Raw genomic sequence first — 17377 nt, 5'->3', positions numbered from 1 at the left:
CAAAAGCGAGACAAGACCTGACTTTTATAAATCCTCATGCTGGTTTATGTCGGGTTGATAGTGGCTCTTGAAATAATCTGTCCCTCATTATCAGCCTTGTGACGTGTTCTGTTAGCTCTCTGGTATTTTTGGCACATATGAAAAACACCAAAGAGCATTGTGGGTAGCCATCTTCTAAACATACTACATGTAATATGTTAAAACTTTGTTGCCTCTCATATTGATGATGTTTGACTGAAATATTGTATTACACAGCTCTACACATATCTTTAAGATTATTTATTGAAATGAAAAAAAGCAGTGACAAATCAGTAAGTGTTCCCCAAATTGAGTTTGGGTATTGTAAGGGCATCACTGTTCCTCTCTCTGGGTCTATCTGATCTTATTTTGGACATGAACAATGCAGTTGGGATCTGCTGACAGGTCTCGCTGTGGCCATGTTGTGAGCTCACAAGCTTTTTCAGGCTCTGTCCAATTGACTCCCGCCTCCCAAAAAAGAAATGGCATCATGGGACGGGCTTTGTCCCTCTCCTTTCTGATCCAGCTCTTAAGAGCCCTCCAGCTGCCCACCACGGCAGATTAGAGCTCGCGAAGGCCACTCCACAGATCCTCTGATGAACCAGTACTGACAGGACTCCTTACACAAAGATCAGAACAGCTGGGAGGACATGAGCACTTTCGGCTACCGGCGAGAATTGAGTAAATATGAAGATCTGGATGAAGATGAGCTTTTGGCCTCGCTGACAGCCGAGGAGCTCCAGGAGCTGGAGAAGGAACTGGCTGATATCGATCCTGACGGTAATGTACCCATCGGGTTGAGACAGAGAGATCAGACCATCAAGACTCCCACCGGGACGTTCAGCAGAGAGGCTCTGATGAAATATTGGGAAAATGAGACCAGAAAACTGCTGGAGGAGGAAAGGATCGGATCCACAAGCCCAGGACAGGTAAGTGATCTAAAATACTCAAATCATTAACTTAAACTAAAGAGTGTAGAGACTTCCTATTTGGGAAACATTTGCTAAAATAGCCAAGTGATCAAGTAAACCTTAATCATGAGAATACACGTGAAAAGTTAGAAGATAAAGAAATCTTTGGCGTTTGAAAATCTAACAAATATCTCGCAAAAAAGTTACAGAATGGTTGTAAATAAAAAAAGATAAATGATATTAAAATACTACTTTAAAACTGTAAAAATGGGGTATATAGCTATTTGAAATAAAACGATATATTTTAACTATGTAGTAGCCTAGCTATTATTTGAAAAACTAAAATAAGAAATGTTGCATTATTAAAAGAAGTAGAGGCTTAATTAAACTTAATTTAAACTTAAATTAATTTAACTTATGTAGCAATTTAGAATAAAAAAATATATAAAAAAGTAGTTACCATACTTAATGTAAATTAAACCTTAATTAACATCAAAACTTAAAATGTAAATAATATTTACATAAAAGCTTACCTAAATATATATAAATATATATATATAAAACTTAATAACACTGATGTTTTTCTAAATATGATGTTATGATCCTAGAAAGATGAAGACAGCAAAGATGATGATGAACACATAACTGATGCTGAAGAGTCTGAAGAGGAAAAAGAAGAAGAAGAAGAAAATGAGAAAGACAACCGGAAATATCATGAAGTTGAAAAACAAGAGAAAGAAGAGGAAGAAGATCAAGAAGAGGAAGAAGAGGAAGAAGAGGAAGAAAGTGAAATTGAAGAGCCAGTGACAGAAGAAGAGGAGAATGAAGATGAAGAAGAAGATAGTCCTCCATCAGAGTGTCCTCCTCAACATCAGCAGTGTTTAACCTCTGACAGTCAATCAAATCTGAGACCGACGGAGCCTGTGAAGCGATCCTCTCCACTCACGTGTGAACCAAGAGTCCAATCTCAGGAATCAAGCCGCATGTCAGGAAACCCCACGGTGGTGGATGAGGTTCTGGAGAAGATCCTCAACAATGACTCTGAAACCACTGAAGTCAACCTCAACAATATTGAAAACATCTCTCAAGAGACTCTCGTACGCTTTTCCGAGGCCTTGCGTTCCAACACGCACGTGCGGTTCTTCAGTCTCGCCAACACGCACGCAGACGACCAGGTGGCTTTTGCCATCGCCAAGATGCTGAGGGAAAACTCCCACATCACGAATCTGAACATCGAGTCCAACTTCATAACAGGGAAAGGCGTCCTGCCGTTGGTGCAAGCCTTAACCCGAAACAGAACTCTCACGGAGCTTCGATTTCACAACCAGCGGCACATCTGCGGAGGTCAGGTGGAAATGGAGATCGTCAAGCTACTCAGGGAGAACACCACGCTAATAAAGCTGGGCTACCAGTTTGACCTCCCCGGTCCTCGTATTAGCATGACGACGATTCTGACCCGCAACCAAGACCTTCAGAGACAGAAGAGAATGCAAGAGCAGCGGCAACAGGGCGGCGCGGCAACAAACCCACGAACCTCCGAGCTCCAGAAGAGAGGCACTGCGGTTTCCCCCTACGGCTCGCCTCGGAGTTCACCGTGGTCATCTCCAAAGTTGCCTCGTGTTGATATGTCAAAGAAGAACGCTCCCCCTGCTCCACCACCACCGCCTCCACCCCCACCTCCTCCTCCACCAGCGCCTCCATCCAAAGCCTCCAAAAAGAAGACTCCAACCAGAACGATAGCGGAACTTGTCAAACGTCAAGAGGAGACAAAGAAACAGCAGGGTGCGAACAAACCCAAAGCTAAAAAGAGCAAAAAAGGGCCGGGGAAGAAGACAGAGACTGACAGTGTACTGAAGGAGCTGAAGAACGCTTTGAGACCCATCGGAGATCGAGAGAATTCCAGACCATCCACACCACAACGCAGCGCTCATGATGAACTCATGGCCGCCATCAGAGGAAGCTGCATGAGAAACCTTCGAAGGGTGAGTAGCACTCTTAAAGGGACAGTTCACCCAAAAATACAAATTCAAAATGCAAATTTACATGTCTAATACATGCATGGGCAACTTATAACACACCAAAGCCCCAGAAAACCACGTATTCGTGCCATATGACCCCTTAAATAGAAACAAAAGCAACTTGACCTCGACTTGAGCAACTTGGGCGGTTATTCACGCAAGAGTTTACACACAATAAGATATTTACTCTTCTGAATTGCGAGTGATGTCACAGCATTCCTGTCATTGTAGCCGCACCTGAGCGCTACAGGTGACGGGATGTTGAGCAAGGTGCATTCTTCAGTTTAAAACTACAACTAGAAAGTTGAGTTTTCAATCTTGCAATGGAAAATTCAGCATCACCCTTGGCCCGAGTCATCCTGACCCCAAAAATTCTTTACACTTGATGCTGCTATAAATAGAGGCCATTTTGTGTGTCCTGATAAGACAGATGCCCTGAGTCTGAGTAAACATGAGCAAACACAACATTAACATACCTCACTTGTTCTTGTTTTATTATCGATCACTTATTGACAGATTTGGTTGAGTGTAATGAACTGGGAATATATTGGACTACACAAATGAAGGGATCAAACCTTGTCATTCTTCACAGGTGGAGGTTCCATAGTATCCTTGGTAACCGGACTGTACTGAAACCGAACAGAAATCCAGGTGAAAGAGGAAAATCTGTGTATATAAATCTCAATTCAATGATATAGACAAATCTTCGTCTGAGTGCATTGTAGAAATTGAGATTAATGTTTTTGATATTTGCACTGTATGTTTCTTCTTGTTGGCTTTAGTTGTAGTTTTTATTTTTGAAGTGATTGTACTTGATTAAAAACACTTTGTATTGTTAATGCTTTTTTATTAAATGCAAATATATTTGATTTGACTTCAAATAACACTGGTCATTCTGTTGATCTTTAATTCCATAAATGCTTTATGTATTATAGAGAAAAAATAAATATGGGTAGCAATTTGAATAAATTCACAAATTAATTCATGATCTATTAAAGACTCAATAAAATCAAATTGGTTGTGGTTTTCAGTACATTTCTGTTTCATTAGAAGTCATCTCGATTCTTATATTTTTCTGATTTAAAAAGAAATGTAAATAAAAAACTAAATTATGGACACGATCTTGCATGCACATAATGGCAAAAACTGTCTACTTATGACTTCTAACAGCAGCATGTAGCGAAAAATAAACAAAACATACTTCAAAACTGCTAAAGAAACTGAAGTCTTATCATGAGATATTTAATCATATAGGAGGTACAAATGAATACTACTCTAGTATACTTTGGTTTACTATAATAAACTAGCACAATTACTAAATACTTGGAAATACAATATACTATAGTAAATACTACATAATAATATTATTCACAATAGGGAACACTACCGGTCAAAAGTTTTGGGACACTTGAGTGAAATATTTCTTATTATTTAAAAAAAAACATTTGATCTGAAGGCATGTTCTTATTACTGAAATTAGTTTAGTAAACAAAAATAAATAAATAAAATTATTAAAATAAAAATGTTTTTGAAATGGAGTGGAGTTTGACTCAATAATGAAGAAAGAACAGCCAATAAGAGCACAGAATAGATAGGAATTCCTTTAATAATGTTTAAAAAACCTCAAGGCGAGACCTCAAGAAGCTGCTTGAGAAAATGACATGAAAACCTTTCTGCAAATTCATATTTCCCATATTTACCTTTGTTAAATGTCATAATTTTTATGAGTTTTTGAATACTCTGAAAAAAAATATGAACACAATCAGGTGTCCAAAACCTTTTGACCAGCAGTGTACAACAATACACAATTTACTAGTTTATTATAGTAATGCTACAGAATACTGTAATATTCAAGAGTATGCAACATACTAGTTTACTACAGTAAACACTACAGTCATTTTTCATGTTAGAGAATAAAATTACTTACCTGCCATATGATTCGTCATACTTAACAGTTATTGACTTGGGAAAGGGTCAACAGATGACCAAAAGCAGAGCCCAGAAGACTTACTGACACTAGCTTGATATCAGATTCTCTTAATCTGTGTGTTTGTATGTCTTGGAAACGTTCCCTGGATCTAAATCCACTTCACAGCTGCTCATCCTGCACACAGATATTTTTCAGCAGTTATCCACACGTACCTTACAGCAAGAAACTGTGTCCACAAAGTTACCATTCCAAATCACGATTTTCACATACATCACAACCTGTAATAAACATTTGAAGTGGATAACGTACCCGCTCGTGGTTCTCAGGTGGAGAAATGGACAACGCATCTTTAAGGCATCTTGACCTGAACTGACATCTAACTGTTATCCATGTGTCGTTTATGTGCATCAATTATTTCCCATATGAACAAATCACAAGGAAATGCAACTTATATTTTGCAGAGGCTTAGAATGAAAAGACAAATGAATAAAACAATCCACAATATCAGGATTTTGTAAATATTAACATTTATTTAAGTCTACAATTAAAATTGTTTTGTTCAACCTCATTTCAAAGGTTTCGAGTCGCAAAGAAACCTTTGATGAAATCAAAGGAGATCAAATGTTAAACAGCTGTATTGGAGTGTAACATTGGCATTTACATTATTAGTTAAAGACTTAGAGCGTATGAATCCCGTTAAGATGTTTAAAAATGGCACACATGAACATTAATTCTTAACATGAACTGTATCAGTTCTCTCAATGACAGACAACACATGTGAGAAATTTTGTTTTGCCGGTGAAAATGCAAACTGGCACAAAGACAGATACACAGAGATTATTTCTGATAACTTTAGTGTTATATCCGGGAATTCTGAAAGAGCAGCTTGCACACATTGTGTAAACATAACCGTGACATTGCGATCATATCCCCATCATCAAGTCTTTTTTATCATTTTTCGGTTCATGCAAAAATATAAACCGAGTCTCTGAGCAAATGTACATATTAGAAACGGAACGAAATATGCATTTTCATTAAGAAAATAATAGTGCTTAACTAGGATCTGAATAAGAAAAGGTAAAGTACAGGAGAAAAGTATGAAAATAGTGTTCTCGTCAAATAATCGACATCGATTTCCCTTTAGCGAATGTTACAAAAAAGACCCGAAAATATTCAACTCTACAAATCAAGAAGACTTGATGTAAAATTGCACGTGAATCCAGAAAAGGAAAACTTTACAGATTAAATGAGGTATTGCACAGATGAGTACAAAAAAAAGACAAGGGAAACAAAAATGTACAACAAATCGGTCATTTACATTATAATGCATTATGATATATAAAGACAACATCAATGTAGTGTCTTCATTCTTATTGTTGGCCCTTGTCAAAGGAATGATCTTTATCAGTCTTCCCACTCATCTTCATCTTCAAAATCTTCTAAATCATCCTCATCCTCATCCTCATCTAAAAAAACGACATAAAAAAATATTATATTAATAATCAATATAAATCATAAATCTGTAGATCCTAAATTTACAGCCATAAAGAAAATGAAGATGAAACAGTAGTCCACATACCTGATGAATGGATGGCTCTGCTTCTCTTCTCCATCACCTGCATCAGTGCCCCCACAATATCACCTGAGGGGTCTGAAGTGGACGTGGCCGAGTCTGTATTATCTGTCACCTGAAAATGTCACAAGACCAGAATAAAGTTACATGTTAAATGTGTTTTGCCTAACCGTTTTGCTAAAAACATCATCTCTGACTGATAATTAAATTAAATATTTTACTTTGATTAATAATTGATTAATTTTTTTCTTTTGTAACAATTTAATTTAATAATTTATTTTAACATAGTTATTTCATTAATCAGCTAAATATAATAATTTGATGTAATGATTTAATTTCACAATTTAATTGAATAATTTAACGTAATACATTGTAATTTATTTTAATTTAAAACTGTAACTTTTTTTTATTTAGATTTCAATTAATTTAATTACATTTACACATTCGGTGCCTCATTGTTAACCAATTTGAAGTTCACCTGAATCTCAGTGCAATGCAATAATATACATTTAAAGTCCCAGTGAAATATAAAATTACAATGCCTATTTTTTATGAAATACTGCAGTGTTTATTGTAAATAGTAATCGATGTGAGTCATTCTCTTTGAAAAATTTGTGTGCCCTTATAATCTTTAGTTAAAATCAGAAAATGCGCTTCCTTCCTGTAATGACTATCAATCTTAGATGACATTTGTTAGACGGCTTGGGCGGAGCGTCTGTTAACTCCTCCCCTTCAACTGTCATTCTGCTGCCAGTTCATTTCAAGATGCAATGGCTGTTTTTATACATCCAATCAAATCGCAGAGATGCCTCAACATCAAAAAAAAAGAAGTAAAAACGATCAGAACTTCCGGTTCACAGAGACTTTAAAAGAACCATACAATAGATTTACACTCCTAACAATAGATTTTTCATTTTGTCAACATTTCTTGAATTCTGGAAATACTTTTAAAAGCCAACTTACATTTTTAAGCTGAATGCCCAGTCTGATCTGGTCTAAAAGTGCGTTGCGGCCTACGCCAGACTCAGACTTGTTATTCTGCTCAACCCTCTTGAGCGCCGCTCCTTCTCGAATCTGATCAAGGAGTGCAGATTTACCCCCAGGAGGCTCTCCAGAATCCACACCTGGTAGCAGAAGTGGCGCTGGGGGAGGCAGTCCTGGTGGTGGCGGCGGTGGCCCACCCATTGGAGGAGGAGGTGGAGGAGCCGGCGGGGAAAAGGAGGCGGGTTGGGGCGGTGGAGGAGGCGGGGGAGCTGACCCAGGCCCTCTGCTGGGTGGAGGCGGCCGTGCACCCATACCCGGTCGGGAGGGCGGAGGTGGAGGGGGCGCTGTGTTGGGTGCTCTTGAGGGTGGCGGAGGGGGTGGTGCTCCACGGCCCCTGGAGGGAGGTGGAGGAGGAGGTCCTGAGCTGTGGATAGGTGGTGGTGGCGGTGGACCTCCTTTTGGAGGTGGAGGCGCTGTAGAGAGAGAACAGGACATGAGTTATCGAGCAGCTCATTAGGCAAAAGTCAATAAAAATACACACAACTTCTCAGACTTACCCTGACGTCGAAGTTCATCTTTTACAGCCTCTACTCCTCCTTTCCCCTCGATGAAGTCATAGATGACTTTCGACGTCTCTTTGTCTTTCAGCTGATCTTCTGAGATGCCGCACATGTCGAAGAGTTTCTTCAGGTCTGGGTCCAAGTTATTCAGCTGAGAAAGGAAACGGCATGATTTTAGGTTCTATGGACAAAACCATCGTATGAAGCTGTAAAGCTTTTTGTTTGTTAAAGTTTGAAAAGTGTTCAAAAGTTTCTAAAGAAATGTTAATTGGTTTTATAATTTTTATTCTCCAAGAAACTTTTATGCATTTATGCACTTTCAAATGCATCATGCTGCATTTTCAATATATGTCAGTATTAGGGGGAAACACAACAACTTTTTTCCCACAACATTCTAAGTTTAATTAAAGGTTTTATAGCAAAGTTAATTACTTATTTAATACAAAATAAAATGAAAAAGAAATGTTTTTTTTTTATTGCAATATATTGTGCCACGATTTGAATACGCACATAGCATATATGTAATGTATTATCCATTGAATATATGTTAGCAATATTTAAGACTTTAATATAAAAAAATAGGCCTCAAATAAACGCTCATTCAAATCAAAAACACAACACTGATCCATAGCAAACAGAACATTTTTACTCAATGTGAAAAATATGATCCCACGTTCTGATATCAGTGATTGTTCTGGATTATGGATAGATAAACCCTAAAATCCCATTGTGTAAGAGATAACTATCGCTCTTCAGGATGGGATCCTACAATGACCTCTGGACCCGGGAATCATGAAAGTTATTATGAAAAAACTCACATCAAAGCCTGTGTTGGGATCCCAGCCTACATGTCCAACGTGTCTGAAACACAAATCAAGAGACACGCTTTATAGAGATGCATAAAACATTAGCCACCATCAGAAACTGTTTAAACAAATTAAGACAAACTAGAGATTAAAAGAATAAATTTGACAGTAAACCATCGTCTGGTTAGGTTAAAAACAAATCAACCAGAATCCTGAAATCAATCTATGGATTATCACTCATGTTTAATGATATATTACATGAGATTGTCCATCAGATTACACTTCACAACCACAACAATCTACACAAACCTCCATGAATCCAAAAAAACATTTAGTGGAAGGAAATCATAAATAAACTGTGATAAAATAGTACTGTGATAAAAGTGCAGACATTTTGAAAACTCACCGAAAATTGCTCGGGGTGCCAATTTCAGCCTTCGATATTTTCTTTTTCTTGTTTTTACCCTTGTCTTTCTTCTTGAAGTTGCTGTGGAGGTTGATGTTGTTCATCTGAGAGTTACTGTGATAACGTGTGTTGATCTCTGGGTTTTTTATGTCCACCGTCGCCATTGGCAAAACAAGTCCTGAGGGTCCTGATGGTCCTGAAGGTCCTAAAGATTCAGAAAAGGATTTTGAAACATCACGATGGCATTATGAATATTTTGATTTTGCACAATTTTTCGTTTTAAAAACAATTCCAACCATTTTGTGACAGTCAAGTAGAAACCTACCGACTTCATACTCAAAAACTAAACCAAAAAAGACTTTCCCAGCGATCTTTTGAGCCCTAAAAAAATCCTCTTCTAAAGTTAATGACATCACCACCTACCTGTAGTCTCACTCTCTCTGTACACAGGTGAGGGTGAAACAGACCGGCTAACCTCTACACTCACATCCATGAGGATCTGACCCATCACCACACTGTGCCGCAGGTTAACCGCAGCGTCTGAGAACGGAGCATAAAGTTCGTCCTGTGGGAGTACGAGGCAGTGCAGGGGCGCTAGGCAACCTCCCACATCCGAACCCCCGTCAAGGAGCTCATCGGATGGGGCAGAGAGAAAGGTGGTGCAGAACATCATGTCTGAACTCTACGATCCACCACCCCAAACGCTATCAAAGGCTGGAAACGCACATGCTGATATGCACAATGCAGGTGTGTCTCCCTCTTTGAAGACTGCTGCTTGACAGCTAAACCCCGCCCCTTTTAATCCCAGCAAATGACACAGCACCGCTGGATTTTACATAACTGTTAAAGCCAGCAATAATCTGCTGTAAATCTCCGGGGGCACACAGCGCACAATAAGGGTCGGTGATGAGGACACGGTACATTTCACCAAAAATGAGAATCTTATTATGATTTCTGCAGCATTACAGTGATGAGAATCAGGGGCACATAAAACTGTAAAATGGCTTTAATGATTCTTGCGGATTATTTTGGGGTACATTATGATTCTCACGATTGAGTTTTTTTAATACTACACAACGTTTGGACAAAATACAACTAACAGAAGATTTTAAACCGAATTCAAAATATATTTATGTTTTAATTATATATGTGAGATTTAAATAAATAAGTAAAACTGAGGTTTAGTCATTTAGCAGACGCTTTAATCCTGTTTCAGGTTGATGCAATTACTATAGAGACTGTGTCTGATGTGTGGAAGATGATCAAGAATCAGAAATAATGAAAAAATTTTGGTTATATTATTTTTGTAGCTTTTAAATACATATTTTGTTGCACCATATATCGCATTTTACTTTAATCCTGTTCAGTCCTTCTGGTGAAACAGATACAATTTTTTTTATATATTTGATCCAATTTAAATTTTACAGTGTTGTATTAAAAGGACAAGACTGACAAAATCTGTCATTTTAATCGTTTTTTTTTGTTAAGTCTTGACAGAATTCAACATACCATTAGAGGGCTCGCGTCTCTTCTCTGAAAGACAAAATGAAGAAAACCATTATTACTACACTGACCACCGGATGCTTTACATGTTTAGTAGTGAAAGAGAGACACGCTGAGATTTGAGGTGAGTCTGTGTTATACAGAAAATCAGAGAGACTGCGTCTGATGTTAGTTTGTCGGCGGAGCACAGAGAAGTGAATGACGGAGAACACAGTCCTATCATTGTCCCTGCAGAAGCTGGTGAGTCAGTACACATAGACGGCGGCGGAGGAGGAGGACGTGTTTAAAAGAGTAAAGCTAATCAGAACCAGACCTACACGAGCGGACCCCCGAGGGTCCAACAGACATCAAAGAGAAGATTACAGTAACAGACGGAGATGTACAACAGCAGCCTCTTAAGAAGAAAAGATCAAGAGAAAAGGATAGATATTCACAGAAAGAAATGAGAGGAGAATACAGTACATGCCAGTTGTCAGGTTTGAGAACACACACAGGTTTAGTTACCGGTTTTTCTCAGTCTTCTGCCCAGCAGATCGTTGGCCACTGCTTTGAAGCGCTTGGCTTCCTCTTCACTGGCAAAATTGAGTCCGATCTGACACGTCTGAAGTACAAAGTAAAGATTCTTTACATTCACTTGTGTTACTCAAATCAACTGGATTAAGAGTCTTGCTAACAGAAAGCACATTAAGTGTGTCTTAAACTTAATAAAAGAAAAGAAATGAGGTGAATTGTATGAAGACTTTTTTAAATATACAGAAAAATGTTTGTTTATTATCTTTAAAGAATGTTTGCTTTACATTGTTTGATAAACAAATAGACTAAACAGCTTTCAGTTTAGATGAATTCTGGCCTACTCACCTGAAAAGAAAACTTTTATTTAAATAATACGTTTAACAAACTCCCGTAATGTAAATAAAACACATGATTCGGGCACAATAAGATCAGGAATGTGCAGCAAACAAACAGACTATTTTGATTTCATGTTAAGTTTAGGAAGCTGAATCTGTGATCAGATTGACGGTCTGCTGAGGTGAGAACAAAGCATATACTTTTCTGTAAATGTAAAACATTATCATTGTACAAGACTAAGGTACTTACGTCTCCAGCAAATGTGAGAAAGTAAGACTTGGAGCTGTTTATTGTAAAGTTGATGTAAAACTCTTGGTCAAACAAGATTTTTCCATCCTGTCATACACAAGAGAGAATCAGTTTAAAGAGCAAATTCATTACATTTACATTCATATATTTGGCAGAAGCTTTTATCCGAAGCGACTTGCATTGCATGATACTATACATTTGTATTTGAGTATGTGCGCTCAATGCGCTAAACTAAAATAAAACTCAATAAAACCATCAATAAAGTGGATGAATAGAAGGGCTTTTGGGTAAAGAAACTTGAGCCAGCATGTGTTAACTTACTTTCATATCGAATACTCTGATAAAATACGATTTCTGTAGATTGTCCTTCACCAGACTGGCCACCCCACAGCATTTCTTCATCCATGAGTTTCTGTCGGCTACATAGACCTGCACCACAGCTGAACATAAGCTCTGTCAAAACCAGACAGAAAACATTCATTTTAAATTCCTATGTGAAAGTACAGTCATTTCAATTGTACGTGTGATTTGCAAAACTCTATTAGAGACTTTAAAACTTCTTGTATATCACATTTTCTTCAATATCATGCAGCCCTTTTTACCTCGTCACATTTAACTCGGAAAAAATGATTATTTCTGTGATACTTAAAGTTGTCGGTCCATAAAACTCCCAGAGAGAAGCAAGTTTACGGTTGAAAAGCCAAAGGGAGCGTTCAGTGGTCGGACTGCAGACAAGGTACCGCAATGTCATTCAAGCCCCCCACACAGACCCAACACCTTATGATGGATGAGTGAGAATGACACACTCTCGCCAGAAGCAAAGCACTCGCAAGTAAACGGCCCAGGGGCATTTGCAGTCTCCTCACGCACCTGACTCACACAGATCCGCTGAATCAAGACACACACAGACTAATAAAGCTGAGGATGAGCTTGCATCTCCTGACCGAAGCGCACTGCATATTATCATGAACTTTGAGACATTAGATCAAATTACGGTTGAATTATTCACACAATGGAGAATTTCGATTTTTGGGTGAACTGTTCCTTTAAGAGAAAAGATGAATGAGTTTGAAACAGGACCATCGCACACATGTGTTTCTAGACACTGAGCGTTTGTCCTGAGATGAACCAGCTCTTGGAACAAAACAGTCACTGAATTTCTCATAAAACCCAAGCGTCTGTGACCTACGGATGCAAGCGAGAACTTCCCGGCACTTTTTAAGAATAGTTGCAATGTCCAACATCCGAGCCAAACAGACACTTAGGGGAATGAATGATCAGCGTCATTCTACAGACGTGACAAATCATTACAAAAGAGAAGTGCAGAACAGCAAAGCCAGACGGCCTTGCCAGGAATGCAGCCACGCCACACGTCTTAACAACCTGCCGAGCCGCAGACCTGCTTGCTATTACAAAGACATTCAAAGCCCCTTTTAAGAAGGATAAAAGACAAATGAAGTTTTGTCGGAACAGTCAAAGCACAAGCGTGAGACACAGAACGAGGGCATGCTCTGCTCTCTCATTGGCCGACTGGAGCTGTCACTCATTATATCTGTCTTAGTGGGATGCTTTCATCTGAATGAACAGGGGATATTCATCATCGCTTCATATAAGACGAGGAAATGTTATCTCGCGATTTACCGCTCATCATTAGATGATGTAAACGGAAATGCCCTCTGGAAAAATCTGGTGGAGTAATCTAGATGTACTCATACGTGCACTGATGACCTCAATGATAACACATCAAAGCCGGGATATGATTCGCTTTGAATGTTACTTACTTCATCTAATGCTGAGATTCTGTTAAATTCAGATTGATATATCTAATATATTTTGCATTAACATGTTAAATCTTGCCTCGTCTTGTTCACGAGTGACCTTGATCTACTTCTGTTTCTTTCAAATTTCTCATAATTCCTATCAAGCCTGCTCCTCTCTGAATCCTTTGACCTGTCTGTGATGAATCCAGAAAAGTGGAAAAGTCATAGATGTGTGCACATAAATGCCGCTATATGTTAATTCTGCCATATTAAAGCAGTCAAAGCCAGTTCAGCAAGAACAACCTGAGAGGACTGGTTCTAACACTCCCAGGTTCTCGGGCTGACGGAGAACCGCATTCTGATCCCTGAGATCCACCACAGATTTCTCTTATATTCTCACCGCTCCTCCAGTCTCAGATGTCTAACTAACAACACAACAGAAAACGGAGTCATAACAAGATCTATGATTCACGTTGCATTCAGATAATAAACAAATTCCTACAAAAAGCGGTTCAGGCGACACACCCGCTTCACTCGTGCCATAACAAGTTTAAAAGTGAACGTCTGATATTGTGTGAACATGACAAAAGTGCGTTCATCTTCCAAGGCTGTCAGGAATGTTAAGCATCCTCAAGGACAGTGTCATGCAAAACCATGGTTGTTTGCGTGAGCAGTCTCGTGGTACAGCGCTTTCGTCATACACAGGTGCACACAAATACACCGCGGCTAGAGGAACGCATACGTGTTCTCAGGTGAAGAGGAAGACTCGTTTCTGCTTTTTGAACACCACATGTTTATTCTTGTAGGAACAGAGCAGGTAAAACATAGGAATGAGGAACAGTGATGCCCTACAAACTACCCCAAACACAAATACTAATGTAAGATTCAAAACATGAAATCGGATTCCACTGATGCTAAAACATACAGAAAAACAAAAAGAAAAACTGCGTCTGACTCTGTAAAAGGAATGTGGTTACAATACATTACGTATAAAGTAAAACTTTGTCAAGAAAATTGATGAAACATCAGCCTCATCAATGATTACTGTACATACATCTTAAATATTTGCCTTCTCCCTCGTCTGCTAAACAAGCCTATTATTACAAATAGTTTTCATATGACACATAGTTTGAATGTCTGTATGGCGGATGTGTGTGACAGTACCAGGGGGATGTTTAAAAGTTGAATATTGTAAAAGTGAAACAATGAGGCAGAAGAAGAGTTTAATGAGTTATAAACACAGGTCACGGAACAGTGATTGGAATGATAAGTGTCCATGACAAGGCACAACTTTATTTCCTTATGAAGACTTTTAAAAGCACCATGACCTCCTGTAATTTATTTACATGTTGCTGAAATAAATCAAACTCCTTTTTCTTCTCTCTTTGATATATTATTGACACAATGTATCACTCGGGTGATAGCACAAAATATCACTGCACTGTAACTCTGGTTTTGTGAAATGTCACAATGTATCACACACCAGTATAAACACAAAGTGTAACACTGATACTATATTAACTGACACAATGTATCACTCCAGCGCAACATTTTGTGACAAAACATCAAAGTGTTACATTGTTTTGAAACAGTTACGCTACATTGTAACATCACAGAGCATGTATTACTGAAGTGAACATCACATACAGAAAGCTGGAAAAGAAATCAAGCAAATGCTTGTAAACTTACGGTGCATTTCTTGCCCATATGGTGGAAAAGCGCTTCGTTTTCATGTGGGGTGAGCAGAATTGAGCCAACGTTGCCCGCAGGCCTCCTGTTTGAAGGTGGGCCGCTCATTTTTGACAATCCGATGGTGTAAAGCGGTGACCAGGAAGTGTTAAACAGAAAATATGGTCATTGATCTCCGATCACCGCAGTCTGAATCCAGAGACTATCATTTCCACACCTGTGTTCTTGTTGACTGGGAATAGATCGAGAACGCGTAATAATCCCGGATCCGTGAAATAAAACGCGATCCTTAATGTCCCGGTGAATCCGCAGTAATCCTGAGACTCTAAACTTTCATCTGAACTCGGTTTCGATCCAACATGGCAGTGCCAGCGTTGCGCATGACATCGGGAGAAGCGTCGTATTTGCTTATCCTACTACTGTGAGGACTTTGCTCATGAATATTAATGACGCACCGCGACGCTGTCAACTGAATGGCTGCGAAGCGGACGTTCATGGTGAACGCAAGCCACCTGGCGAATCATATTGCCGCGAGGGCGTGGCTTAATATGAACTAGTTACGTAACCGGACGCTCCAGGAAGGTTACCAGGCAACTTGAGCACGAGCTAATGTTCATAAGTTAAGAGTTTGCCGTAGTAGGACACGGATACGTATTTACTTTCCTATTATTATAAAACATTTATCGTAATTAAAAGTTTATTGGTCTGATCGTTTGGATAAAGCACAACACTTAACAACATACTTGAAACACCAAGCATTAAAGAATATTAACCATATATGGGGCTTACAATCCGTAAACACTATTACTGGGTGATATCTTACATAAGCAGACTATCTGATAAGTGATTAAAACTTTTCGTTAATTGTTTTGTGATTCCTGTTAATTCCAGGAATAATTTGTGATTCCAGGAAATACTTGTGTTTGAGATCTGAAATGTAAAGGAATATCCACTGTTGACAATACACAAGTATTTCCAGTCTTGGCTTGATGTTAGCTACTCACAAACATGGTTGAGCTGTGAGGTAAACAAAGAGGAAACCTGAAAAACCTGTTAGATGAGAGAGAGAGAGAGAGAGAGAGAGAGAGGTGCAGTAATGGACAGAAAAACGTGCACAAGCATAAATCAGAAATTTCTTATGTACTGCTATTACTGGTTAAACATAAAACATTTTATTGGAAAAACATATGCAATGTACATCAATATTTTTATCAGTTTTTGATCTGTGTACACCCAGAAAGAAAAATGTCAACATTCAGTTTATAGCATGTAGTTGACATCTATCATAAAAGGGAGGTTAAGAACTCGTATCAAAAATCACAAGATCCTTCTCATATATATTTTTACAACATAACACAAATTGTACTGGCAGGTGTAAACTATAGCGTGTCTTAACTTCTTATGATGAGGACACATTTGCCCTTTTTTGTTATTGTGAAGACTTATTTGGACTAAGACAATATTTGCTTTTCAGTGTTATGCTGACGGCTAACAGTCTCGGCTGGAGAAAGCCAAACTGAATTTTTGAAAAATACGAAATTTAAAAGACATATAAATTAGATTATGCAGCAAGCATGCTAATGAAAACCAGCTGTCCTGTTTACAAAGGTGACACAAAACTAAGTTAATAAGTTCAATTATTGTTATTTTGAACATCAGGCACACCAGGTCTTATAGCTCAGAAAGAATTGGTCCTATGAAATTAAAAAGGTAAAAATGATAAGTGTGTGTGTGGCTCCCTGGCAGCAGTACATTTTTTTACATTTTAGGAATTTGGCAGACGCTTTTATCCAAGTGACTTACATTGCTTTTATCCTATACATTTCACATAGATATTCGAACCCACAACCTTGCGTTGTTAACGCAATGCTCTTACCACTGAGCTACAGGAAAGCTACATGCTGATGTTACATAACACGTGTTTTTTTTTCTGTGCTCTGATTTGCTGTACATATATTGGTTTCTATTTATAAAAAAGAGGACAGAGTTTGGCCGTGTTTGGTTTTAAACAGAGGCAAGGGATGTCCCTTGAGTAAGAGATTTAAAATTTCAGTAGCTCTTAAAAGCACCTGTGTAAATACTCATGTCACTTCCAGAAAGAAGGAAGCTTTGGCAGCAAAA

General features: G+C 38.4%; 2 protein-coding genes across 3 annotated transcripts; one reads left to right on the top strand and one right to left on the bottom strand.

Annotated features, from left to right (window-relative positions):
- The first annotated feature begins 557 nt into the window (after positions 1–557).
- On the top strand, positions 558–3978 carry lmod2b (leiomodin 2 (cardiac) b). Its single transcript, XM_056747525.1, has 3 exons — positions 558–947; positions 1538–2911; positions 3540–3978. Exons 1-3 carry the CDS (start codon positions 669–671, stop codon positions 3552–3554), a joined length of 1668 nt encoding a protein of 555 aa, XP_056603503.1. The 5' UTR covers positions 558–668; the 3' UTR covers positions 3555–3978.
- A 1403-nt stretch (positions 3979–5381) lies between these two features.
- Positions 5382–15667, bottom strand: waslb (WASP like actin nucleation promoting factor b). Of its 2 annotated transcripts, XM_056748977.1 has the most exons (11): positions 15257–15667; positions 12129–12260; positions 11808–11894; positions 11214–11310; positions 10716–10739; positions 9207–9411; positions 8813–8855; positions 7992–8145; positions 7414–7907; positions 6457–6565; positions 5382–6343 (listed from the first exon to the last, which is right to left on the bottom strand). In XM_056748977.1, the coding sequence occupies exons 1-11, from the start codon at positions 15362–15364 to the stop codon at positions 6282–6284; spliced, it is 1515 nt and encodes a 504-aa protein (XP_056604955.1). In that variant the 5' UTR covers positions 15365–15667; the 3' UTR covers positions 5382–6281. The 2 variants fall into 2 exon arrangements, with proteins under 2 accessions (XP_056604955.1, XP_056604956.1); XM_056748978.1 differs by lacking the exon at positions 10716–10739.
- Between the last annotated feature and the right edge of the window lie 1710 nt (positions 15668–17377).

Source organism: Triplophysa dalaica, chromosome 5, assembly GCF_015846415.1.
Source record: "Triplophysa dalaica isolate WHDGS20190420 chromosome 5, ASM1584641v1, whole genome shotgun sequence".
NCBI lineage: Eukaryota > Metazoa > Chordata > Actinopteri > Cypriniformes > Nemacheilidae > Triplophysa > Triplophysa dalaica.
Note: the sequence above shows the minus strand (reverse complement) of the source record. Positions and strands in the feature narration are given on the sequence as shown.

What these genes read in the sequence shown, in the direction of transcription:
- lmod2b (XM_056747525.1), top strand. Translation starts at nt 669, where the DNA reads ATGAGCACTTTCGGCTACCGGCGAGAATTGAGTAAATATGAAGATCTG. An exon ending in GATCCACAAGCCCAGGACAG is followed by an intron (nt 948 to 1,537) that starts GTAAGTGATCTA and finishes TTATGATCCTAG; the next exon opens with AAAGATGAAGACAGCAAAGA.
- waslb (XM_056748977.1), bottom strand. Translation starts at nt 15,364, where the DNA reads ATGAGCGGCCCACCTTCAAACAGGAGGCCTGCGGGCAACGTTGGCTCA. An exon ending in TCAGAGTATTCGATATGAAA is followed by an intron (nt 11,895 to 12,128) that starts GTAAGTTAACAC and finishes TGTGTATGACAG; the next exon opens with GATGGAAAAATCTTGTTTGA. An exon ending in TTCTCACATTTGCTGGAGAC is followed by an intron (nt 11,311 to 11,807) that starts GTAAGTACCTTA and finishes TTTGTACTTCAG; the next exon opens with ACGTGTCAGATCGGACTCAA.